The sequence below is a fragment of the Suncus etruscus genome, chromosome X (assembly GCF_024139225.1).
Source record: "Suncus etruscus isolate mSunEtr1 chromosome X, mSunEtr1.pri.cur, whole genome shotgun sequence".
NCBI classification, from domain to species: domain Eukaryota; kingdom Metazoa; phylum Chordata; class Mammalia; order Eulipotyphla; family Soricidae; genus Suncus; species Suncus etruscus.
In genome coordinates, this window is record NC_064868.1 from 39,206,349 (window position 1) to 39,227,431 (window position 21,083).

At 38.1% G+C, this 21,083-nt stretch overlaps 1 protein-coding gene and 1 non-coding gene across 2 annotated transcripts; both read right to left on the reverse strand.

The window, feature by feature from the left end:
* Positions 1–2,242: 2,242 nt before the first annotated feature.
* Positions 2,243–13,443, reverse strand: DYNLT3 (dynein light chain Tctex-type 3). Its single transcript, XM_049767125.1, has 5 exons — positions 13,248–13,443; positions 9,226–9,267; positions 6,053–6,176; positions 4,161–4,238; positions 2,243–3,924 (listed from the first exon to the last, which is right to left on the reverse strand). Exons 1-5 carry the CDS (start codon positions 13,275–13,277, stop codon positions 3,848–3,850), a joined length of 351 nt encoding a protein of 116 aa, XP_049623082.1. The 5' UTR covers positions 13,278–13,443; the 3' UTR covers positions 2,243–3,847.
* LOC126000046 (small nucleolar RNA U3) lies at positions 10,831–11,044 on the reverse strand. Its single transcript, XR_007492432.1, has one exon. It is a non-coding gene; the product is annotated as a small nucleolar RNA U3 (small nucleolar RNA).
* Positions 13,444–21,083: the final 7,640 nt, after the last annotated feature.

Here is a 21,083-nt window from a genome sequence, read left to right on the forward strand (position 1 = left end):
ATTGAAATGACTTTGCTCTAATGTCCATGTGGTTTGGGAAAAGGAGGGTTGATGGGAAGGACTGGCAGTTTCCTTTCTGTACCCATACATAGCTCTTCAATGGTGGCAGAAATCTGGTAACCAGGCTTACAAAAATAATTTGATTTTTTTAAATTTTATTTTATTGAAACAATTGTGTCCTTCATAGTTGAATTTCAGAATTTCAGGACCCTTCCCATCACCAGTGGCAACTTCCCTCCATCAATGGACCCAGAGTATATCCTATATCATTACTCTTAGCTCCCTTGCCTGTCAGTGTAACAGGCTCCTTTGAGTTTAGATTGCTAAAATTTAGGTTCCTTGATTCCAACATTGTTGGAACTGGATTTTTTATATATTGGATAATTGGCTTGTATATTTAGTTCTGTCTTCATGTCTTTATTCCTTCCCTCATAATTTTATAGAAATATGTGGGAATATGTGGTAAAATAATCTGTGTCACAGGTTCTATGAAAAAGGTGAAAAAACATGGAACACTTCACAAATTTGCATTACTGGGTATCAGACCCAGAACATCATAAATACAATGTGTGATATTCTACTGCTTAACCATAGGTCTCACTTTTTAAACAATCTAGAGTTGGATAATTGCCCATGTATTGAGTCTGATAGAAAAGACATCATAAAAGAGTGGCATTTTAAGTGTAGATACAAAGTCCTAGCATTGTCTGTGGGGCACTTAATAGCCTTTTAGGGGACCAGAGATATAGAAAAGAAGGTAGACCCATTGCCTGGCATGTGAGCTTATTTGATCCCTGGCACAAATTATAGTCCCCCAAGCCCACCAGGAGTGATCCCTGAGCAAGAGCCAGGAGTAAGCCCTGGGAACCACTGGGATGTGGTCCCAAAACCAAAATAAACAGAAACCTCAAACCTTTTAGGAAGAAACACTCTTCATGAAACAGCTCATTTCTAAGTTATCCTGGATTGTAATACATTCTACTTATTTAAGGAACACATTTAGTGACCTTGAGACTAGAATTAGAATTACAGGGTTTGTGATCAAAGGGGGTCAGAATGGTCTGGGTCACTGAGGTTAATGTCAATTGAAGCAACCATCTAAAGGCTGAATGCTTAAATTCCCTTGTAGGAAATTTAATAAGTATGTAAAGGCCAACTTTCCTCAATGAAGACACTAAAATTATACACCTTTATAGCATCAATCTTTTTTATATTCCATCTTCTGGATTATAAAATACCTCAATCACCTTTTGATACTCCACATTCTGGATTATAAAACAAAGTTCCCTTGTTTAGATACTAAGACCTAAGGTGAAGGTCATCTCTCAAATTGCTTTGGCATCCACTGTAAGATAGACCTAGTTTGGCATAAGAAGTCGTAAGTTTTTCTCCCACTTTCTGAAGGCATGATTAAGAACCACCCAAACTTTGAAAATGTAATCTGTAGCATCATTTTAAAATTATGTTAGGGGCCGGAGTGATAGCACAGAGGTAGGGTGTTTGCCTTGCATGCGGCTGACTCAGGATGGACATAGGTTCAATCCCTAGCATCCCATATGGTCCACCAAGCCAGGATTGATTTCTGAGCGCATAGCCAGGAAAACCCTTGAGCATCACCGGGTATGGCCAAACAACAACAACATCAAAAGATTATGTTAAAAGTGTGATAATGAATGAAGGTGGAGAAAATGTTTTCTGTGACTCAATATTAGATAATACCCAATTTGGAAAGAGGAAGAGAAAAAGAGTTTTTACTAGAGAAAATGTAATGAGATGTTGCCATCTCTTAGGGTAGCATACTGCTACTTTACAAACATAAAATTATAGCTTTACACAAATTCCTGTTAGTACTTATATTTGAATACCCTAATTTTACATACTTAAAGCCCCTAATTAAAAAAAAAAACACAGCAACAACCCAATTGCAAGTTGACAAGACAAATTTCTTGCCAAAAATAGTCATTAAAAGCTAATAGTTTCAGAACCTTTTTTATGTTGACTTGAAAATAAAATTTGTGTTAAAATAATAGAACAAAAGGCCCCATGCAGAAGCTATTAATTATGTCCCAAAGGTGACTACGGGGCTTTAAATGCTATTTTAATGGTATTTATTCTGTACAATATAATAACTATGTGATTTGACATCTTTCTTCCTCGACCTTCTTCCTATTTAGTTTCTTACAGTAAGCACAATGTCATTTCTTTATCCAAAACAAAAGAAACAAAAGTACAGCACAGAAGATAGACTTTATTACATTTTAACTGGAAACAGCAGAAAGCAAGTTAACGAGGTATTTTTAATCATCTTGTTTCAAATCTGGCTTTAATAATAATCTTGAAAGGTTAGTTTTAACTGCAGATATTTTGATCACTATGGTAATGTATATAGGCACAAAAGCCAGCCAGCAGAGTAACAAAAATGAGCGATTTGACATGCCAAAAATTTCTATCATTGTATTACATTCTACTGTAATACAGAAATACTGTATTTATATAAAATTTTTCTTACACATTAAAATATTACTCAGTAAAATATCAAGTATACATAGTATTCCTACAAGAATACTATCTAGTCAATACTAATAGTAAGCTTTTCTTTCACCTTCCAAAATCCAATGAGAAATCCAATTCTCTATGTACTGGTGTTAGTGTAATATGCAAATGATTTTGCTTACAAGGTCAAAGAAAAGACTGATTGACTTCGCATTTGGTGGATAGCTGTTTAACCTAATGTTTCAACCTTTATTTTTATAGTATATATAACTAATTTCATAAACCCTGAGATATGTGGTAACCTGCTAAATGATTGTATACTTTTAATTTATCTTCATCTCAATGAAAGTGAACTCCACAGAAATAATTAAAATTATTTAGGTGGTAATAGCCAATGGCAATTTTACATTTATATAATAAAGTGCTAATAAGGCCTTTAAATATGATTTAAATATGTTTTCAGTATATTTTACTGACTATAATAAATTCTTAAAATTGTATTATTCTGTCAGGAGTAAGTACATTTTATTTAGGTTGCTTCTACCTGGGTAGCCAACTTGATTTTTCCTCCAATCTTGTAAAGCAATTTTTTTCTTCCAAATTTAGTTGTCCACCAGAACAGGTGGTATAAAAAGTTAGATTTTAAATAGCATATTTATAATGATGATAGTCATAGATAAATGCTCCTAATAGCAATTGAATACAAGTTAGTTCCATATAGAATAAACAAACTATACTTTGTTGTCACACCTTGTAATAATTTTTACTTGGAAATTCATGATAGCAGATTTAATTTATCCTAAAATACAAATCCAAAAATTTCAAAAAAATTCAACAATTTAAAAAAAGGTTAATATTTGTTTTGTGACATTAGTCCATAGACAATAACAGAATTGCTTTCCATTAAGTTATATGTACAATTAAAGTAGGGAGAATAGCCTAAGAATTGTTAACTTAATATTATTATTTTTCCAGATTTATCATTATGGGTTTTTTATTATTATATTTCCTCTTAACTTCTATAGTTGAAAGACAATCTTTTTCTGGAAGGCTTTCCCCCGTCTCCTTGGTGATTAATGAAAAGCTGGTGTAAATATAAATTTACATTTTTAGGTAATGCTATAGATCTGTATTTGCTTTTTTCTAACCTTACTTTTTTCTATTTAAATAATGCTATCCAGTAAAATGAACCATCTTACTATGAAATTACTGGCATAATGATAATCAGCTTCTGTTGATAGATCCTAAGCATAATTGCAAACTTGTCTAGCACATTTATAACTATCACTTTATTTTACATAGAATGCACTGAATCAAAATTGCAAGTTGACTTGACTTGAAACTTTTTAGCTTGTCACAGAACAATAGCAATGGCAAAGACATTGACAATGCAGTTCATGGTTCGATTCTCCCATCTCACAGTGCAGGTTCCTGAAAACAAACCAAAAGAGAGAGAGTGAAATAGCAGAAAATAACAAAATTATCAGAGAATACTCTTACTTTCACATCCTGCTTCCTGAAATCTGATCGACCTTCACAACTTAGCTGAATGCACACTTGTTACTAGGTACAAAGCAATTCTGTTGCTAAAGTCTTCTCAGTTGGAGTAGCACAGTTTCACTGTGCAAGAAGTTGGATTTTGTTTGAATCAGCTTAAGGTCTCTTACCATCGGATGTAGTGTCCCAAAAACAGGAACTGGCAGTATGAAAGCCATAGGCACTCTTCTGAACCACAGCACAGGTCACTAAAACAAAGGCAGAGATGACATCACTTTAAGTACAAATGCAAAAATCTCCCTGATATCTAAGAATTTAAGTCCAGAGCTCTAAATGCTGTAAAAATCACAAGGAAAAAAGCAATTAGGAGAGAGACTGTCATCATAATTTTCTATCAACATGATTCTGACTCCATTGGATCCAATTGATTGTCACTGCTATTATAACTAGTGATTGTATTACAGAAAAATTTGGAGGCTGGAACACTAGACAGCAGGTAGGGCATTTGCCTTGCATGAGGCCAATATAAATTTGATCTCCAGCATTCCAGAAGGTCTCCGGAGCCTGCCATCAGAGATAACCCTGAGTGAAGAGCTAAGAGTAAGCCCTGAGCACCACTGGATGTGGTCCCCCCCAAAATATAAAACCCCAGAAAAAATTTTGGCCAAATTATGTGCCTTATACCTGAGTACTCTTCAGACACAGACCATGAATAAATAGGGGCTATAGCAATAATAGAATGGATAGGGCATTTTCCTTGCACATAGCTCAGTCTGGGTTTGATCTCCAATATTCCATATGGTCTCCCAAACCTCTGGCAGTAATTTCTGATTAGGGACCAGGAGGAAACCCTGAGTATTACCAGGTGTGGTCCACAAACAAAATAAAACAAAAGATGCCACTGGAGAGACAGTATAGTGGGTAAACTTGCATGCAGTTGGCCCAGTCAGTCCCAGCACACAGTAAGGAATAAGCCCAGAACCCCTGAGTATTACCAGGTGTGATCCTCAAACAAAATAAAACAAAAGATGCCACTGGAGAGACAGTATAGTGGGTAAACTTGCATGCAGTTGGCCCAGTCAGTCCCAGCACACGGTAAGGAATAAGCCCAGATAACCACTGAGTATGGCAAGGAAAGAAGGAAGGAAGGAAGGAAGGATGGGAGGGAGGGAGGGAGGGAGGGAGGGAGGGAGGGAGGGAGGGAGGGAGGAAGGAAGGAAGGAAGGAAAGAAGGAAGGAAGGAAGGAAGGAAGGAAGAAGAAAGAAAGAAAGAAAGAAAGAAAGAAAGAAAGAAAGAAAGAAAGAAAGAAAGAAAGAAAGAAAGAAAGAAAGAAAGAAAGAAAGAAAGAAAGAAAGAAAGAAAGAAAGAAAGAAAGAAAGAAAAGGAAAAAGGAAAGGAAAAGGAAAGGAAAAGGAAAGGAAAGGAAAGGAAAAAGGAAAGGAAAGGAAAGGAAAGGAAAGGAAAGGAAAGGAAAGGAAAGGAAAGGAAAAAGGAAAGGAAAGGAAAAAGGAAAGGAAAGGAAAGAAAGCAGGCAGCGGCCAGGCAGGCTGGAGACATTGTAGTGGCAGAGCAGCAAAACTAGTTTTGTTCCCTCATATTCCATGTAGACCCCTAAGCCTGTCAGGAGGAGTGATCCTTTAGTGCAGAGACAGGTGTAAGATCTGAGCACTACTAGGCATGCACTCCCCCAAAGAAACAGAATTAGAATCCTCTTTGCAATTATTACATGGCACTTCACAATCTTATGTCTCAAGAGGTGTGAGGCTACTTAAAGGAGGCCAGATGGAATAGGAGGACTTTGCTAGAAAAAAACAAACAATGTAAGTGTAGAAAGATGTTGTCAAGGACAAGTAGGTGGTAGCAGGAATGCAAATTGCTTTGAGTAGTGAAAAATCTCCCTCTTCTTGTTTTTATCAAGTATTATCTTGGGGTGAATAAGTTAAAAGTCATTTATAACAAATCAGTATCCAACCTTAGTGCCTATCCATTTATATTCTTTAAATCAGAAAAAATACAAGGACAAAAGTAAATAAATTAATGAGAAAGGACACTGACACTTACCAATATACTTGTAAGCTTTCCCCAACCTAACCAAATGAGACAAGGATTGTTCCACAATTGCTGCAGTCCACTGGTTGATGCTGTTCTGATTATAATCTTCACCAGACAAGACACTATCTATGCACTAAAATGGCAGAGGACAAGTGAACATATATCACAGTCAAAATTCAAAATAGGAAAAGCATTCACAACCCAAAAAGGCATCTTAGAAAGGAAGCATTTGATAAATGTTGCATTATGCACTGTTTCTACCTGAGTTTTCAAAGCATTTCCACATGCCTTAACCCACTCTTTAGAGATATTATGGGTCATGCTAAAGTAAAGGTGACATGGCTTCTATTGTAAACAATTTAACTAACTTCTTAGAGAAACAAAAAAACTCTAACACATGGAAGATTAATCAAGAGTAAGAAGTTATAACATGAAAGATTATGGAATGGAAGGTGCCAGAGCTATAGCATAGTGGGTATTGTGCTTGCCTCATACAGGACCAAAGTTCAATCCCGGACATCCCACATGGTCCCCTGGCATTACGAGTGACTCCTGAGCACAGAGCCAGGTGTAACCCCTGAGTATTGCCAAATGTTATCCAAAAAAGGGGGAAAGAACAAAAGGAAGATTGTGAATTACAAAGAGTATTTTTAAAGTGATATCTATTGGTGAAAGAACAGCTTATTAGGGCCGGAGAGATAGTACACCAGGTAAGGCTCTTGCCTTGCATGTAGTGGACCCTGCTTTGGTCCCCAGCATCCCATATGGTCCTCCTAGTCCACCAGGAGTGATCATGTATGCAAAATCAAGAGTAAACCCTGAGTCCTCCCTGGGTACTGGTAGTTGGACTTGGACACTATGTTCTTACTTTTCTAGGCCACACACAGAGGTGCTAACAGGTTACTACTGGATCAGCATTCAGAAATTACTCTGGGTGGTTCTGGGGGGGGGCATATAGTGTCCTGGGAATCGAACCTGGATTGGCCATGTGCAAGGCAAACACCTTACCCACTGTACTACTACCATAGCCCCTGATAGACTTTTCTTCATTTAACCAGTCCCTGCCTGCCCCCCAGCATCCAGAGTGATACTACAGGGGGTAGGGTGTTTGTCTTGCACTCTGCTGACCTAGGTTTGATCACTGGTACCACAACTGATCCCGAGCCTCACCAGTAGTAAGCCCTGAGCACCACTAGGTCTGCCCCCCCAAAAAAAAACACAGATCAAAAAGTAGGGAAAAGTAGATCTTCCAAACTTGACAGTTCTTTCTCCCTAGCTATATTGATCTTGCCTGCTTTTATAGTACATTATCTACAATTGATACAATATTTTTTATTATCTTTCACATTTACATGATTGATTTTACATTTATATTTTTAATATTCTCTTTGAGATAAATTTATTTTGGGCTGTGCTCAGGGGACCATATGTGATGCCAGGGACCAAACCTAGGCCGACCAAATGCAAGGCAAGCATCCTACCCACTGTACTATCTCTCTGACCCTTGATGTTATATTTTATTAATAAAGGTCAGCCTTGGCACTGTCAGAAAATCATGTGTCTCATCATAAAATGAGGAATTAATGCAATAATGTTCCAGGCCAAGTGAAAGAGCTGACTCTACTAGGGGAAAGCAAAATTATAGCTGCTAGGTTAGGTTAGAGCTATTTGGGAACAATTTTTTGTTGACGGATGGAAAATGAATGAGGCACTGTACTGTATGTTTTTATATACCTATAACGTTCAATTTATAAATTAGTCACAGTAAAATTAGTAACGAAAACTCATTGTAAAAGAACAATTATATATCAATGATACAAGTTATGTGAATGTGATCTTTTTCTCTGTAAAAACACCATATTTAATATTTTTAGGCTATAGTTGGCCATAAGTAACAAATCCCAAAATGCAAAACCATGGAAACGGAAGAAGAGTTACTGTAGAAATGTGATTTAAATGGATCAGGTTACTAAACTTGTATATTTTAGGATCAATATCTTTTATATGCATTATGCTATGATTTTTAATTTATAATTTGGATCTGGAGAGACAGTAAAGAGGTTTGGGTGCTTGCCTTGCATGCAACCGACCTATGTTCAATCACTTGACACCACAGATGGTCTACTGAGAACCACCAGGAGAGACCCCTGGGTGCAGAGCCAGGAGTAAGGCATGAACATTGCTAGTGTAGCTCCAACCTCCCAAAAATTGCAATTTGATCATCTTTTTCTAAATAAATACTTCAAATCTACAAAAAGAAAAATTTGAGGGGAAATAGCTGGTTGTACTCAGTGTATATTCGGGGCTTACATAGGGGTTCAGAGGTCCATATGTGGTGCCAGGGATAAAACTGAGGGTGATTGTGTGCAAGAAAAATGACCTACTATAGCTGAAGCCCCATTCAATACTATTTAAAGCATTTCTAAACATAACCAGTATAGACTGTTTATGATGTAACTAGAAAAATGCAAGTTACTCTGCCAGAATTAATCCACAAGAAGATTGATCTTTCTTGTTTAATTTTGCCTAGCAGAAGGGTCACATTTTATGTATAGAGTAATGTTGAAATTTTAATTATTATCATATCAATGTATTAAAGGCATTCAATTACAGAGTACATATTTCTAAGGTCTTTTATTTGGTATACATATATAATTTAACCATATAAAACATATCATTACCATAGATAAACATATATACTTAGCATTAACATCTTGAATATGATTTGTCCTACTGTAATAAACACTTTTACTCAAAATACAGGTCATCAGCAAATAAGGTTTTTAGATGAATATTTAAAACCATCACTTTCAGGGGCCTAAGTAAGTATGGCAGGTAGGAGGTTTGCCTTGAGTGTGGCTGATCCAGGTTCAATTCCTGGCATCCTATATGGACTCCTGAGCACCATCAGAAATAATTCCTGAGAACAGTATAGAGCCAGGAGTAATGTCTAAGCTTTGCTGAGAGTGGCCCCAAAATAAAACAAAATAAAAAACCCCAACACTTTCAGAGTAATTCCAAAGTCTGAACATATAAGATAAAATACAGAAGCCCCCCTATAGTGTGTGAATATAGATTTGAATACTTGGTTTTAATGCTGAGGTTTCTAAGTTCACATTGAAAGTCAAAAGCACAGCTTTTAAAAATGACAAGGTTCCAAATGAATCACATTTATTACTCACATCTCTAACAATATTGTGGGCTTCCTCTGCATTGAAGCCAACCTACAGGAGAAAAACAAAAGATAAAGTTGCTCTCAATGCAGACTTGCTTTTATTTGTAGTTCAGATGATAAACTGAATACTCTAGGCTGGCCGTAACAGATGTTGATACCAAGAGCTGGGCATCAGGGTATGAATACTACCAACATTTTCAACTGCTGCAGAAGGCTTCCCCACTTACCTACCTGTAGGGTTTTTTTAATCATTTTGGGAAGGCCACACCTGGTAGTGCTCAGGGATTACTTCAGGAGGGCTCAAGGGGCCCAAATGGAGTGGCAGGGATGGAACATAGGTGGGGTTTGAACTTGGGCTGGGTACGTGGAAGGCATCTAACCCACTGTACTATCTCTCCAGCCCATATTATTATTGCCATTGGTTTTTTAACTACATCTGAGTTATTCATGGCCTACTTCTGGCTCTGCGCTTAAAAATCACTCCAGGTAAGATCGGAGGAAACATATGGATTGCAATGGTTTAACCCAAGTCATTGTCATGAAAATCAAGTGTCTTACCCACCTGTACTATTTCTCCAACCCCATTAACTGTAGATTTTAATTTATTATGCCTGAAGAAGATTGACCTGAACCTGATTCAGAAAAACCCAATATTCAAAATTACTGTAAAAGTCAGGAGATAGCAGGTGAAATAAAAATTTTAGTATACATGAAATGGATGTAGTAAGAATAAAGGATTCTATAAGAAAGTTTAAAAGATACTTTTTTGCCTAAAATAATTTTGTTTTGGATTTTGGGCCATACCCAGAGGTGCTTGGGACTTACTCTTAGCTCTGTATTCAGGGGATACTATATGGAGCTCAGGACCAAACCAGGAGAGCTGCATGCAATGCAAGCACCTCAACTATCTCTCCCACTTAAAATTTTCAATTATTTCTTTTAACTTATGCTAGGCAAAACTGAATTTTCTGATTGAAAGATTCTGTGAATTCCTGATCATTTAATAAAATGGGGCCAGCATGATAGTACAAAGGTTGCTTTGCATGCAGTCAACCTGGGTTTGATTCTCAGTATCCTATAAGATTCCCTGAGCACCACTAGGAGTAATTCCTGAGCGCAGAGCCAGGAGTTATGTCTGAGCATCATTGAGTGTGGCAAAAAATGAATAAAATTTAAATAAATAAAATTAACATCATTTAAATATATGGTGTATCTGACAATGTTGTCTCTCCTTTAAATGACTTATTAAGTGTCAGAGTTGGTGGAAGATAGTTATAGGAGAAACATTTGGAAGAAAGATAAAACTGTGGAAAAATACATGAAACACTATATTATGTCAATCATCTAAAATTATCTAATTTTGCTCTATGTTATAAAATTGATTTATTAGAAACTTTCACTTAAAAATAAAATAATTCACTTAAAAAGACTTCTGAGTGAAAAGCAACTTTAAAATGTCCCAGTAATTTTGGAATGGAGAAAGAGGTTGTGTGATAAGATGGAAATCTAAATCAAGGCACTGTTTCCATGAAAACATCTTTATTGTTGTTACAGTTTTTTAAATTTTATTTTATTTTATTTTATTTTATTTTATTTTATTTTATTTTATTTTACCACTCAGACTGCATCCTCCCCCTCTACCCTTTCCAGAGGAAAGGGAGAATGATCATCAATGGCAAGAGGCAGCTGCAGAAGAGACACCTAGAGCTGGCTTCACACTCAGGAGAGGATGCTCTGACTCCTCCTCGTGGCTTCGGGTGCTCTACATGATCAGAGAAACTTCTCTAGTCACATACTATAGAAATGATCCCTGAAAGTATAGTCTTTATGTTGTTACAGTTTTTTTTAATAATATAATTTTTATTTTGATCATAGTGGCTTACATATTGTTGACAATAATATTTTAGGTATATATTTACATAAAATCAGGGGGGATTCCCATCCCTAAATTGTCCTCCCTACTCCTCCGTTTTTGTCCTACCTCCCATTTCCTCTTCCCTCACCTCCAGGGCGTCTAGAATATGTGGTCCCCTCTGTATCTAACCCACTACTTAGTAGTCTTGCATCAGTTTGGTCTTGATGCCTCCCTTATTTCCCCCTCTAAGTGGGGGCAGGGCTAGCTAGTTCAAGTTGCGTGGTTTTGCCTGAAAAAGAGAAAATAAATAAATTGGGGGTAAGAGTCTAATACCCCGAAAATGGGCTGAATCCTTCTAGAGGTTCTCATCATCGATTTGGGAAATGAATGAGAAAAAGAAGGTGTTGTTACAGTTTTGAGGTCACTTCAAGAGGTACTCAGGACTTACTCCTGGCTCTGTGGTGAAGGATAATTTCTGACCGGACTTGGTGGCCTAGATGAGATGCTGAGGTTTGAAACCAGGTGTGTTGGGAGTAAGGCCATTTAGAGGCTCTAACAGCTGTACTATTGCTTCATCCAACCATGCAACTGTTTTCAGGTGCTTTATGACATTATAATTTTGTAAATACCACTATATGCAACTTAAAATGAGTTCAAAATACAAGTATATTCTAAAAATACTTAATAGATCAAGTATTTCAACTCATTTAATTATACCACAAAATCCCCCCCCCCCCAAAAAAAAAGAACAAACATACTGCAATTAGGAATACTATAAAAACAGGCCTCGCATTTGACTCTATTAAAATGAATGTTTTAGGGGCCTGAGCAATGGTGCAGTGATAGGGCATTTGCCTTGCATGCGGCTGACCCAGGAAGGACCTCAGTTCGATCCCCAGGTGTCCCATATGGTCCCCCAAGCCAGGAGCGATTTCTGAGTACATAACCCCTGAGCGTCACCGGGGGTGTGGCCCAAAAATAAACAAAAAATAAAATGAATATCTTATAATAGGTACAGTCCTTTATCTGTGTTCAGGATTGACTAGTAAGATATATAGACATAATTATACTTATTTCACTTCTTTTGGAAAGTCTGCAAATAAAACTAGATATCTATGGGAACCTCTGTAACTTTACTTCTTTTTCAAATATAAATCTTTTTTGTTTGTTTGATTTCTTTTTTGTTTGTTTGATTTTGGGGCCACACTCAGTGGTGCTCAGGGCTTACTCCTGGCAGGCTCGGGGGACCAAAAGTGGTGCCAGGTATCCAACTTTTTAAAATTTACTTTTTAAAGTGAGAAAATAACTTTTTAGGTGTTGGTGGGGGATCGGTGTGTCTCAAGTCTTTTTCCAAAAGCAGCCAGAAATTTGTGTCTCAAGTTTTTTTCCAAAATCAGAACTTCTTAAGTGTGTGTGCTGCTGCAGAATTCATAATGTGGTTTGGGCACCTGCAAGAACCCACCTCCTAAAGATGAGGGACAGGACATAGTGGACAAGAAGTCTCTTCAGGGGGCTAACCAGGACCACTTACAGTGCTGAGCCTCCACCACTGCCTGCTTTCATTGCATCCAAGCATTCACTGGGGCTGTCACTGGACAGAAAAATGTCCATTCTGACCTGGCATTTCTCTAACAGGCCGTATCTACCGACTGGTTAAAGAGCTGCGGTAAGGTAACAACACCATTAGAGGCCTGGATTCAAAGAGGCAGTGTCTCTTTGAACTTCGGGCAAGTCACCCATTGGGTGCCACTAAAGCCAGAGTCCCCTGAGCTAGCAAGAAGCTAACAACTAGCATCAGGGGGTTCTGGCGAGGCACAAAGCAGGGGCTCCTAATTCAAGGACCTCGGGTGTCTGCGAGGCTGGGCACCTGCTTTGGGGACAGCAAGGGGCGAGAGCCGGGAGGGAGCTGGGAAAACCGGTTTCCAGGGCCCGGCCGACAGAGGCGGCTCCCGCCACACCCTAGCACCCCACTTGGGCTTCGGGGACACCCCGACTCCCGGCCCACCCGCGGCACTTCCGGGAGGGAGGGCGGGATGGATCCCGGCGCCGGGAGCTGGCTCAGGGGCAAAGGACGCTCGCTGCACACCAACCCTCCCCGCGCCCCATGAAGGACTCCTCGGGCGGGGCGCTGGGGCTGGTGGCGGGGGCCGCCCGACGGAGTCGAGGCGCGGTACCTCTTCGCTGGGGCGATGATAATCCTCCATAACTGCCAAAGGAGATCCCGGGCGGAGCGCGAAGGAGCTAGAGCTGGGCTGCAGGCAGGCCTCAAAAGCAGCCCCGCCTAGTCTGTCTGCAGGGGGCGTTGCTACGTGCACCCCACCTCTGTGACGCAAGAGCGCCACCTTCCGGGGGTGGAGGAAAGAAAGGCGTCTCCCAGATACCCGTAGACTTTTCTAGAAACCAGGGCTAAGTATTAAAGGGCCCATGAGCATCCCAGGGGGTGTCGTTGCACCAGTCAGTCCCAAAGGCATTATTACACCGAGGAAGCATGCTCCTCCGTTGCTGTGGTTCTTTGCACATGCTCCTTTCTCCTTGTCACTCCTGCAACGATGACCAATTGTCCATCCCAACCCCCGTGGCTTGGAAAATAAATCTCTTGGAACGTCTGTTTGCTTATATGAAACCATAAAAGTAGACTCATCTCACAGTTGCTTATAAGGATCAAATAAAACGCTGTATATAGAAAATAGACACTCCTCCACCTTTCCTCCTCAATTATGTAAAAAAGACACTTGCATTATAGAAGAGAAGGTATAAATAGCCTGCTTTAACTCATACTAGCAAGAATACAATGGTTACGTTTACTTAAAAATTACTAAGTTCCAGGGCTAGAGAAACCATACAGCAGGTATGGCTCTTTCCTTTTATCCAGCCAGTTTGTGTGCCTTCCAGCCCTCCATAACAATGTCCCCCAGGCCTGTGTGATATACCTCAGCAGACAGCCATGAGTAAGCACTTGATATTATGGCTTAAAGACATGCCCCCACCAAATTTCTAAGATTCAATTGATCCTAAGGATTTCACCCTTAAAAATCCTTTAACAACCAGGCAGGGATGATTGCTGCTCACCCTGCTTCTCAGGATGCAAAAAGTACAGAGAGTTTAAGTAACAGGCTTAAAAATCATATCTAATAAATAGTAACAGTGCTTATACTCAGCAGTCTGATAGCAGGGCTAATGTTCTTAATCACTGTATTCACAGTCTTATTTCTACTGAAACAAATTCTCATGAATTCAGAGGTTTGATTTTATAAAGTCAGAAATCTTGCATGTACAAAATTGTTTCTTTTTTTCATTTTTGGGTCACACCTGGCTGTGATCAGGGATTACTTTGGACTTTACACTCAGGTATCACTTGTGCTGGTGCTCAGGGCACAGAATAGAATGCCTAGTAATTAAACAGGGTCAGGGACATGCAAGGCAGATGCCTTACATTCTGTGCTACCATCCTGCCCCTGTGCAAGACTGTTTCTCTGGAAGCTTTAGAAAGCAATTCTTGTCCTTGCCTTTTTTAACTTCTAGAATATGTCTGCATGCATTCTTTGATTCAAATAATATCTGACCAAGTATTTGGACACCATTGCCCAGTAAAGTTGACATAAAATTAGTCACAAAAGGATAATTCAGGTACTATGTACTGATTCAGTGAGGTTGCCAAGATACAGCAGATGGTATGCCCTAATTGGCATAAATCAAAGAGATGTCATTTACAGAGGGACAATGAGGTGTGGGTAGGTAATTGACAAATATTACAGGAATCTGGGTTAGCAACATTAGAACTTTCAGAACTCCAAGGCCTAGAAATTTGAAGGGAAAAAGAACATTTGAATCTCATGTATTAAAGGACACTTTAAGAAGAGTGGTGAGTTTTTCCTCAAGGGGGACAAGACTGCCTCCTACTAAGAGAAACAGAGGAATCCTGATCTTTTCTCTCCCTCTGCTATCCTACTAATGTTCTCTGTGACTAAACCCAATCAATCAGAGAGCCTGGGAGCTACTGAAATACACAGAGTTCGCTTTCCAAAACAAAGATAGAGTATAGATGTGAGGATTCAAAGGAAAACTAGCACAGATCTAAAAGCTTCAGTTCAAAAATCCCCAAGATTTTGGAGCCAGAGCGGTGATGCAAGTGGTAAGGTGCCTGCCTTGCACATGCTAACCTAGGAAGGACTGTGGTTCAATCCCCTGGCTTCCCATATGGTCCCCCAAACCAGGAGCTATTTCTTAGTGCATAGCCAGGAGTGACCCCTAAATGTCACCGGGTGTGGCCCCAAAACAAACAAAAAAATCCCCAAGATTCTATGGAACAAATTAAATAAAAAAACATGTTTTGGCATAGTACTTGACTGAAAACAAAAGAAGGAACATTTGTAAAGTAACTTCATCTTTCCCTCAAGAGAGACAAACTGCATTTGAAGTCTAATGAGAAGGGCTGGAGAACTAGTGTAAAGGTCAATAAGGGGCTTGCCTTCTCTGCAGCTAATCATGGTTTGATTCCCTGACCTGCATATGGGTACCCCATCAGCTCCAGGAGTGGCCCAGAACACAAAGCCAGGAGTAAGCTCTGAGCCTCACCTGCTGTGCCTCCTAAAAGTCAAACAAAACTGACATCTGATTTCTCACAGAATCAGTAGAAACTCAAAAGCAATGCCTTTGCACTTAAGACAATGCAATTTAAAACCCAAATTGTAGTAAAAAAAAAAAAAAAAAAAACGCCTATGAACTTAGAATGCACCTCTACACAAACTCACACACAATTTGTAAAAAAAAAAAAAAATCAAATACATTTTAGCAAAAAAAAAATCTTAAAACAGAAATTTGGATAATAAAATAGAAATAAAGAATAAATTAAAAGGGCGATTTTAATATAAGTTTAATAATGATTAAATCCATAAAAATAATGAAGATAATTTTGTATTTTTTTGGCCACACCTGGCGGTGCTCAGGGATTACTCCTGGCTATCTGCTCAGAAATAGCTCCTGGCAGTCACTGGGAACCATATGGGACGCCGGGATTCGAACTAACCACCTTAGGTCCTGGGTCGGCTGCTTGCAAGGCAAACGCCGCTGTGCTATCTCTCTGGCACTTGAAGATAACTTTTTAAAATTATTCTGTTTTTGAGCTACACCTGGCAGTACTCAGGTGCTTCTCCTAGCTTCTTACATGGGGTGACTCTTCACTATGCTTGGTGCACCTTGTAATTCTGGGAGTTAAATCCAGGCTTCCTACATGCAAAATATTCTTTCTTTCTTTCTTTTTCTTTCTTTCTTTCTTTCTTTCTTTCTTTCTTTCTTTCTTTCTTTCTTTCTTTCTTTCTTTCTTTCTTTCTTTCTTTCTTTCTTTCTTTCTTTCTTTCTTTCTTTCTTTCTTTCTTTCTTTCTTTCTTTCTTTCTTTCTTTCTTTCTTTCTTTCTTTCTTTCTTTCTTTCTTTCTTTCTTTCTTTCTTTCTTTCTTTCTTTCTTTCTTTCTTTCTTTCTTTCCTTTTCTTCCCTCCTTCCTTCCTTCCTTCCTCTTTCTTTCTTTCTTTCTTTCTTTCTTTCTTTCTTTCTTTCTTTCTTTCTTTCTTTCTTTCTTTCTTTCTTTCTTTCTTTCTTTCTTTCTTTCTTTCTTTCTTTCTTTCTTTCTTTCTTTCTTTCTTTCTTTCTTTCTTTTTCTTTCTTTTTCTTTCTTTCTTTCTTTCTTTCTTTCTTTCTTTCTTTCTTTCTTTTTCTCTCTCTCTCTTTCTTTCTTTGTTTGTTTCTTTCTCTCTCTCTTTCTTTCTTTCTTTCTTTCTTTCTTTCTTTCTTTCTTTCTTTCTTTCTTTCTTTCTTTCTTTCTTTCTTTCTTTCTTTCTTTCTTCTTTCTTTCTTTCTTTCTTTCTTTCTTCCTTCCTTCCTTCCTTCCTTCCTTCCTTCCTTCCTTTCTTTCTTTCTTTCTTTCTTTCTTTCTTTCTTTCTTTCTTTCTTTCTTTCTTTCTTTCTTTCTTTCTTTCTTTCCTTTTCTTCCCTCCTTCCTTCCTTCCTTCCTCTTTCTTTCTTTCTTTCTTTCTTTCTTTCTTTCTTTCTTTCTTTCTTTCTTTCTTTCTTTCTTTCTTTCTTTCTTTCTTTCTTTCTTTCTTTTTCTTTCTTTCTTTCTTTCTTTCTTTCTTTCTTTCTTTCTTTCTTTCTTTCTTTCTTTCTTTCTTTCTTTCTCTTTCATTCTTTCTTTCTTTCTCTCTCTCTCTTTCTTTCTTTCTTTCTTTGTTTGTTTCTTTCTCTCTTTCTTTCTTTCTTTCTTTCTTTCTTTCTTTCTTTCTTTCTTCTTTCTCTTTCTTTCTTTCTTTCTTTCTTTCTTTCTTTCTTCCTTCCTTCCTTCCTTCCTTCCTTCCTTCCTTCCTTCCTTCCTTCCTTTCTTTCTTTCTTTCTTTCTTTCTTTCTTTCTTTCTTTCTTTCTTTCTTTCTTTCTTTCTTTCTTTCTTTCTTTCTTTCTTTCTTTCTTTCTTTCTTTCTTTTCTTCTTTCCCCTCCTTTCTTCCCTCCCCTCGCTTCCCTCCCCTCGCTTCCTTCCTTCCTTCCTTCCTTCCTTCCTTCCTTCCTTCCTTCCTTCCTTCCTTCCTTCCTTCCTTCCTTCCTTCCTTCCTTCCATCCTTCCTTCCTTCCTTCCTTTTTTTATGGGACATACCTGGTGGCTCTCAGGTGTTACTCCTGGCTCTGCGCTCAGAAATTGCTTCTGGCAGGCTCAAGGGACCATATAGGATAGCATAAGCTTAGTGGTAGATAAATTGAGCTAAAGTGTGCAAAGTCTCATTGTAAAGAAAGTAAGCAAACCTATTTGTTTACTATATTTTGATAATCAAGACATTTTGAATATGAATAATAAACTCATACTAAAGAAAAAATTAAGTATTGCTTAATTACTAAATCAATAGTGTTGGAAAGTAAAATAACAGCAACAATAAAATACAAAAGAAGACAAGAATTTAGAGGGAAACACATAGTATATATATGTATATATAATAAAAAGTAAAATATAGATAGCACAGGTTACAAATATAGGATCATGTAATACCATGTCATAATTTTAATAAATATAAATAGATCATATGTTTTATTTAGAAGGCAAAAACAAAGAACAAAACAAAGTTCACCTTTATGTTGTCTCCAAGCAGTACATAAAATTATCAGGATAAAAGGATAGAGCACTGATTATATGGCTTAAATGATATTGTCTAAGCTCACTGTACTTTCCATAGAACCTTTGTGTGTGACACTCACAATGATTTAAAAATATATCATGGATGCAGAAAGTCTTAAAAATAAAAGGATGGAAAATACAGATCATGAAGTATGTAAGAATTATACAGACAGTGTTATATTAGATATCGTTGGGTTTTGAGCCAAAAGGACAGGAGACAGACTCATTTGATGAAAGATTCAATTCATGAGACAAGTTACAATGTGCTTAGTAAATTGCTCCCAACAGGAGTAAAAATTAATAGATGGAATGGGTACATTCATAACCATATGGGATATTTTAATGCTGTTGTCTTAATAGGCAACTAGCTAAAACATACATAGAAAAGTAAATGCAATATTTGAGCTGGATGAATTTATTTAATCTAGTTGGCAAATTAGGAACTCAACTCGACAAAATACAAATTCTTTTATTTGGCCTTTTTTAGGGGGTTAATAATGGTTCTGCACTCAGCTCAGTCATTATTCCTGGTGGTACTCAGGGAACAATATGGAATAATGGGGATTGAATCTAGGTTGGCCATATGCAAGGAAAATGCCCTACCCACTGTATTATTGCTCTGGCCATTAAAATATAAATTTTTTTAAAATACAGACAGATGTTACATTATTGTGGTTTTGATTTGCATCTCCCTGATGATTAATGTGGAGCATTTTTTCATGTGTCTTTTGGCCACTTGTATTTCTTCTTTGAGGAAGTGTGTTCATTTCTTCTCCCCATATTTTGATGGGGTTAGATGTTTTTATTTTATTAAGTTCTGTCAGTACTTTGTATATTTTTGATATTAGCCCCTTACATTAATAGCCCCTTGGGTATTAGGTAAATAGTTTCTCCCATTGTGTGGGTGGCTTTTGTATCTTAGGCACTATTTCCTTTGAGGTGCAAAGGCTTCTCAGCTTAATATAGTCCCATCTGTTCATCTCTGCTTCCACTTGTTTGGAGAGTGCTGTTTCCACATTGAAGATGCCTTTAGTCTCAGTGTCATATAGTGTTTTAACTACGTGTTGTTCTATATACCTTATGGTTTCAGACCTGATATGAAGGTCACTTATCCATCAAAATTACAATGAGGTACCATCTCACACTACTGGCACACATCACAAAGAACAAGAACAATCAGTGCTGATGGGGATGTGGAGAGAAAGGAACTCTTATTCACTGCTGGTGGGAATGCTGTCTAATCCAGCTTTTATGGAAAAGAATATGGATATTCCTCAAAAAATCTGAGCTCCCATAAGATCCAGCTATTTCATTCTAGGGATATGCCCTAGAAACACAAAAATACAATTCAAAAATTCCTTCCTCACACCTACATTCATAGCAGTGCTATTTACAATAGCAAGACTCTGGAAACAACCAAGATGCCCCTCAACAGATGAATGGCTAAAGAAACTGTGGTACATATACACAATGGAATATTATGCAGCTGTCAGGGAGATAAGGCCATGAAATTTTTCTATACATGATGTACATGGAATCTATTACGTTGAGTGAAATAAGTAGGAGGCCTAGAGATAGACACAGGATAGTCTCACTTTATTTATGGGTTTTAAGAAAAATTAAGGACTTTATTGTAATAATGCCCAGAGACAATAGAGATGAGGGATGGAAGGGCTGAAAGGACTGGCTCACAATTTGAAGCTCACCACAAAGACTCATGAATGCTGATAGAGAAATAAGTACACTAACAACTAGCAGAACAATGTTAAAGAATGAGAGAAGTAGAATGCCTGTCATGAATATAGGCAGGGGTGGTGAAGGAGGGGGTCATTGGTGGTGGGAATGTTGCACTGGTGAAGGGGGCTATTCTGTTTATGACTGAAACCCAACTAAAAACATGCTTGTAATCATAGTGCTTAAATAAAGATTCATAAAAATAAATTAAAAATATGGGGCTGGAGAGGTAGCATGGAGGTATGGTGTTTGCCTTGCATGCAAAGTACAGTGATTTAAATTCCGGCATTTTATATGGTTCCCCAAGCCTGCCAGGAGCAAATTCTAAGCGTAGATCCAGGAGTAAGCCCTGAGCGTTGCCGGGTGTGACCCCCCAAAAAAAACTAAATAAATAAATAAAATGCAGACAGAACTTTATGTGACACAAAATATATTGAATAGCACATTTAATAAGCATTGTGACTACAATGTATCTTGGGGTGCTGACCTGGGTTCAATCCCTGGCATTCCATATGGTCCCTGAGCACTTCTAGGAATGATTCCTCACTACAGGGCAAAGAGTAAGTCATGAGCATTATCAGCTGTGGCATAAAAACAGAAGAGAAGAAGAGGAAAAGGAAAATGTAAAGGGAAAGGAAAAAGATAAAGGAAATAAAAAAGATGTTAAGCAGATTAATGGTTTGGGAATTTTAATTTTTAAATGAAATAAATCATCATGATTGTAGGCTCTGATTCAGCTGTTTAACCCTGTTGTATTAATTATTAATTATACAAAGTTCTAGTGTGGTGGATAGATGGATGGTGAGGCCTTTCTTGGCTCAGCCTTGTGCCTGAAGCCCCTTTGACCCATGGGTATGTAGGTGCAAGGTGACGGCAAAGAAATAATCCACAGGCAGTCAGTTGATGTTTCAAGAGATATCCAGCTTTATTATGAGGCCCTAATCACCATGTGCTTATATACATGGTCTCTAAGCTAAGCAGCCTTTTTCCTGCTCCTCTGCAAGCACCCTTCCTGTGTCCGAGCTCTTTCTTTGCTGCATCTGCCCCTCCGCATCCTCAGTCAAACCCTAATTACCAACCACAGACCCTTCCCAGGTGTTGGAGGGTCTCACTGTCCAGGTGAG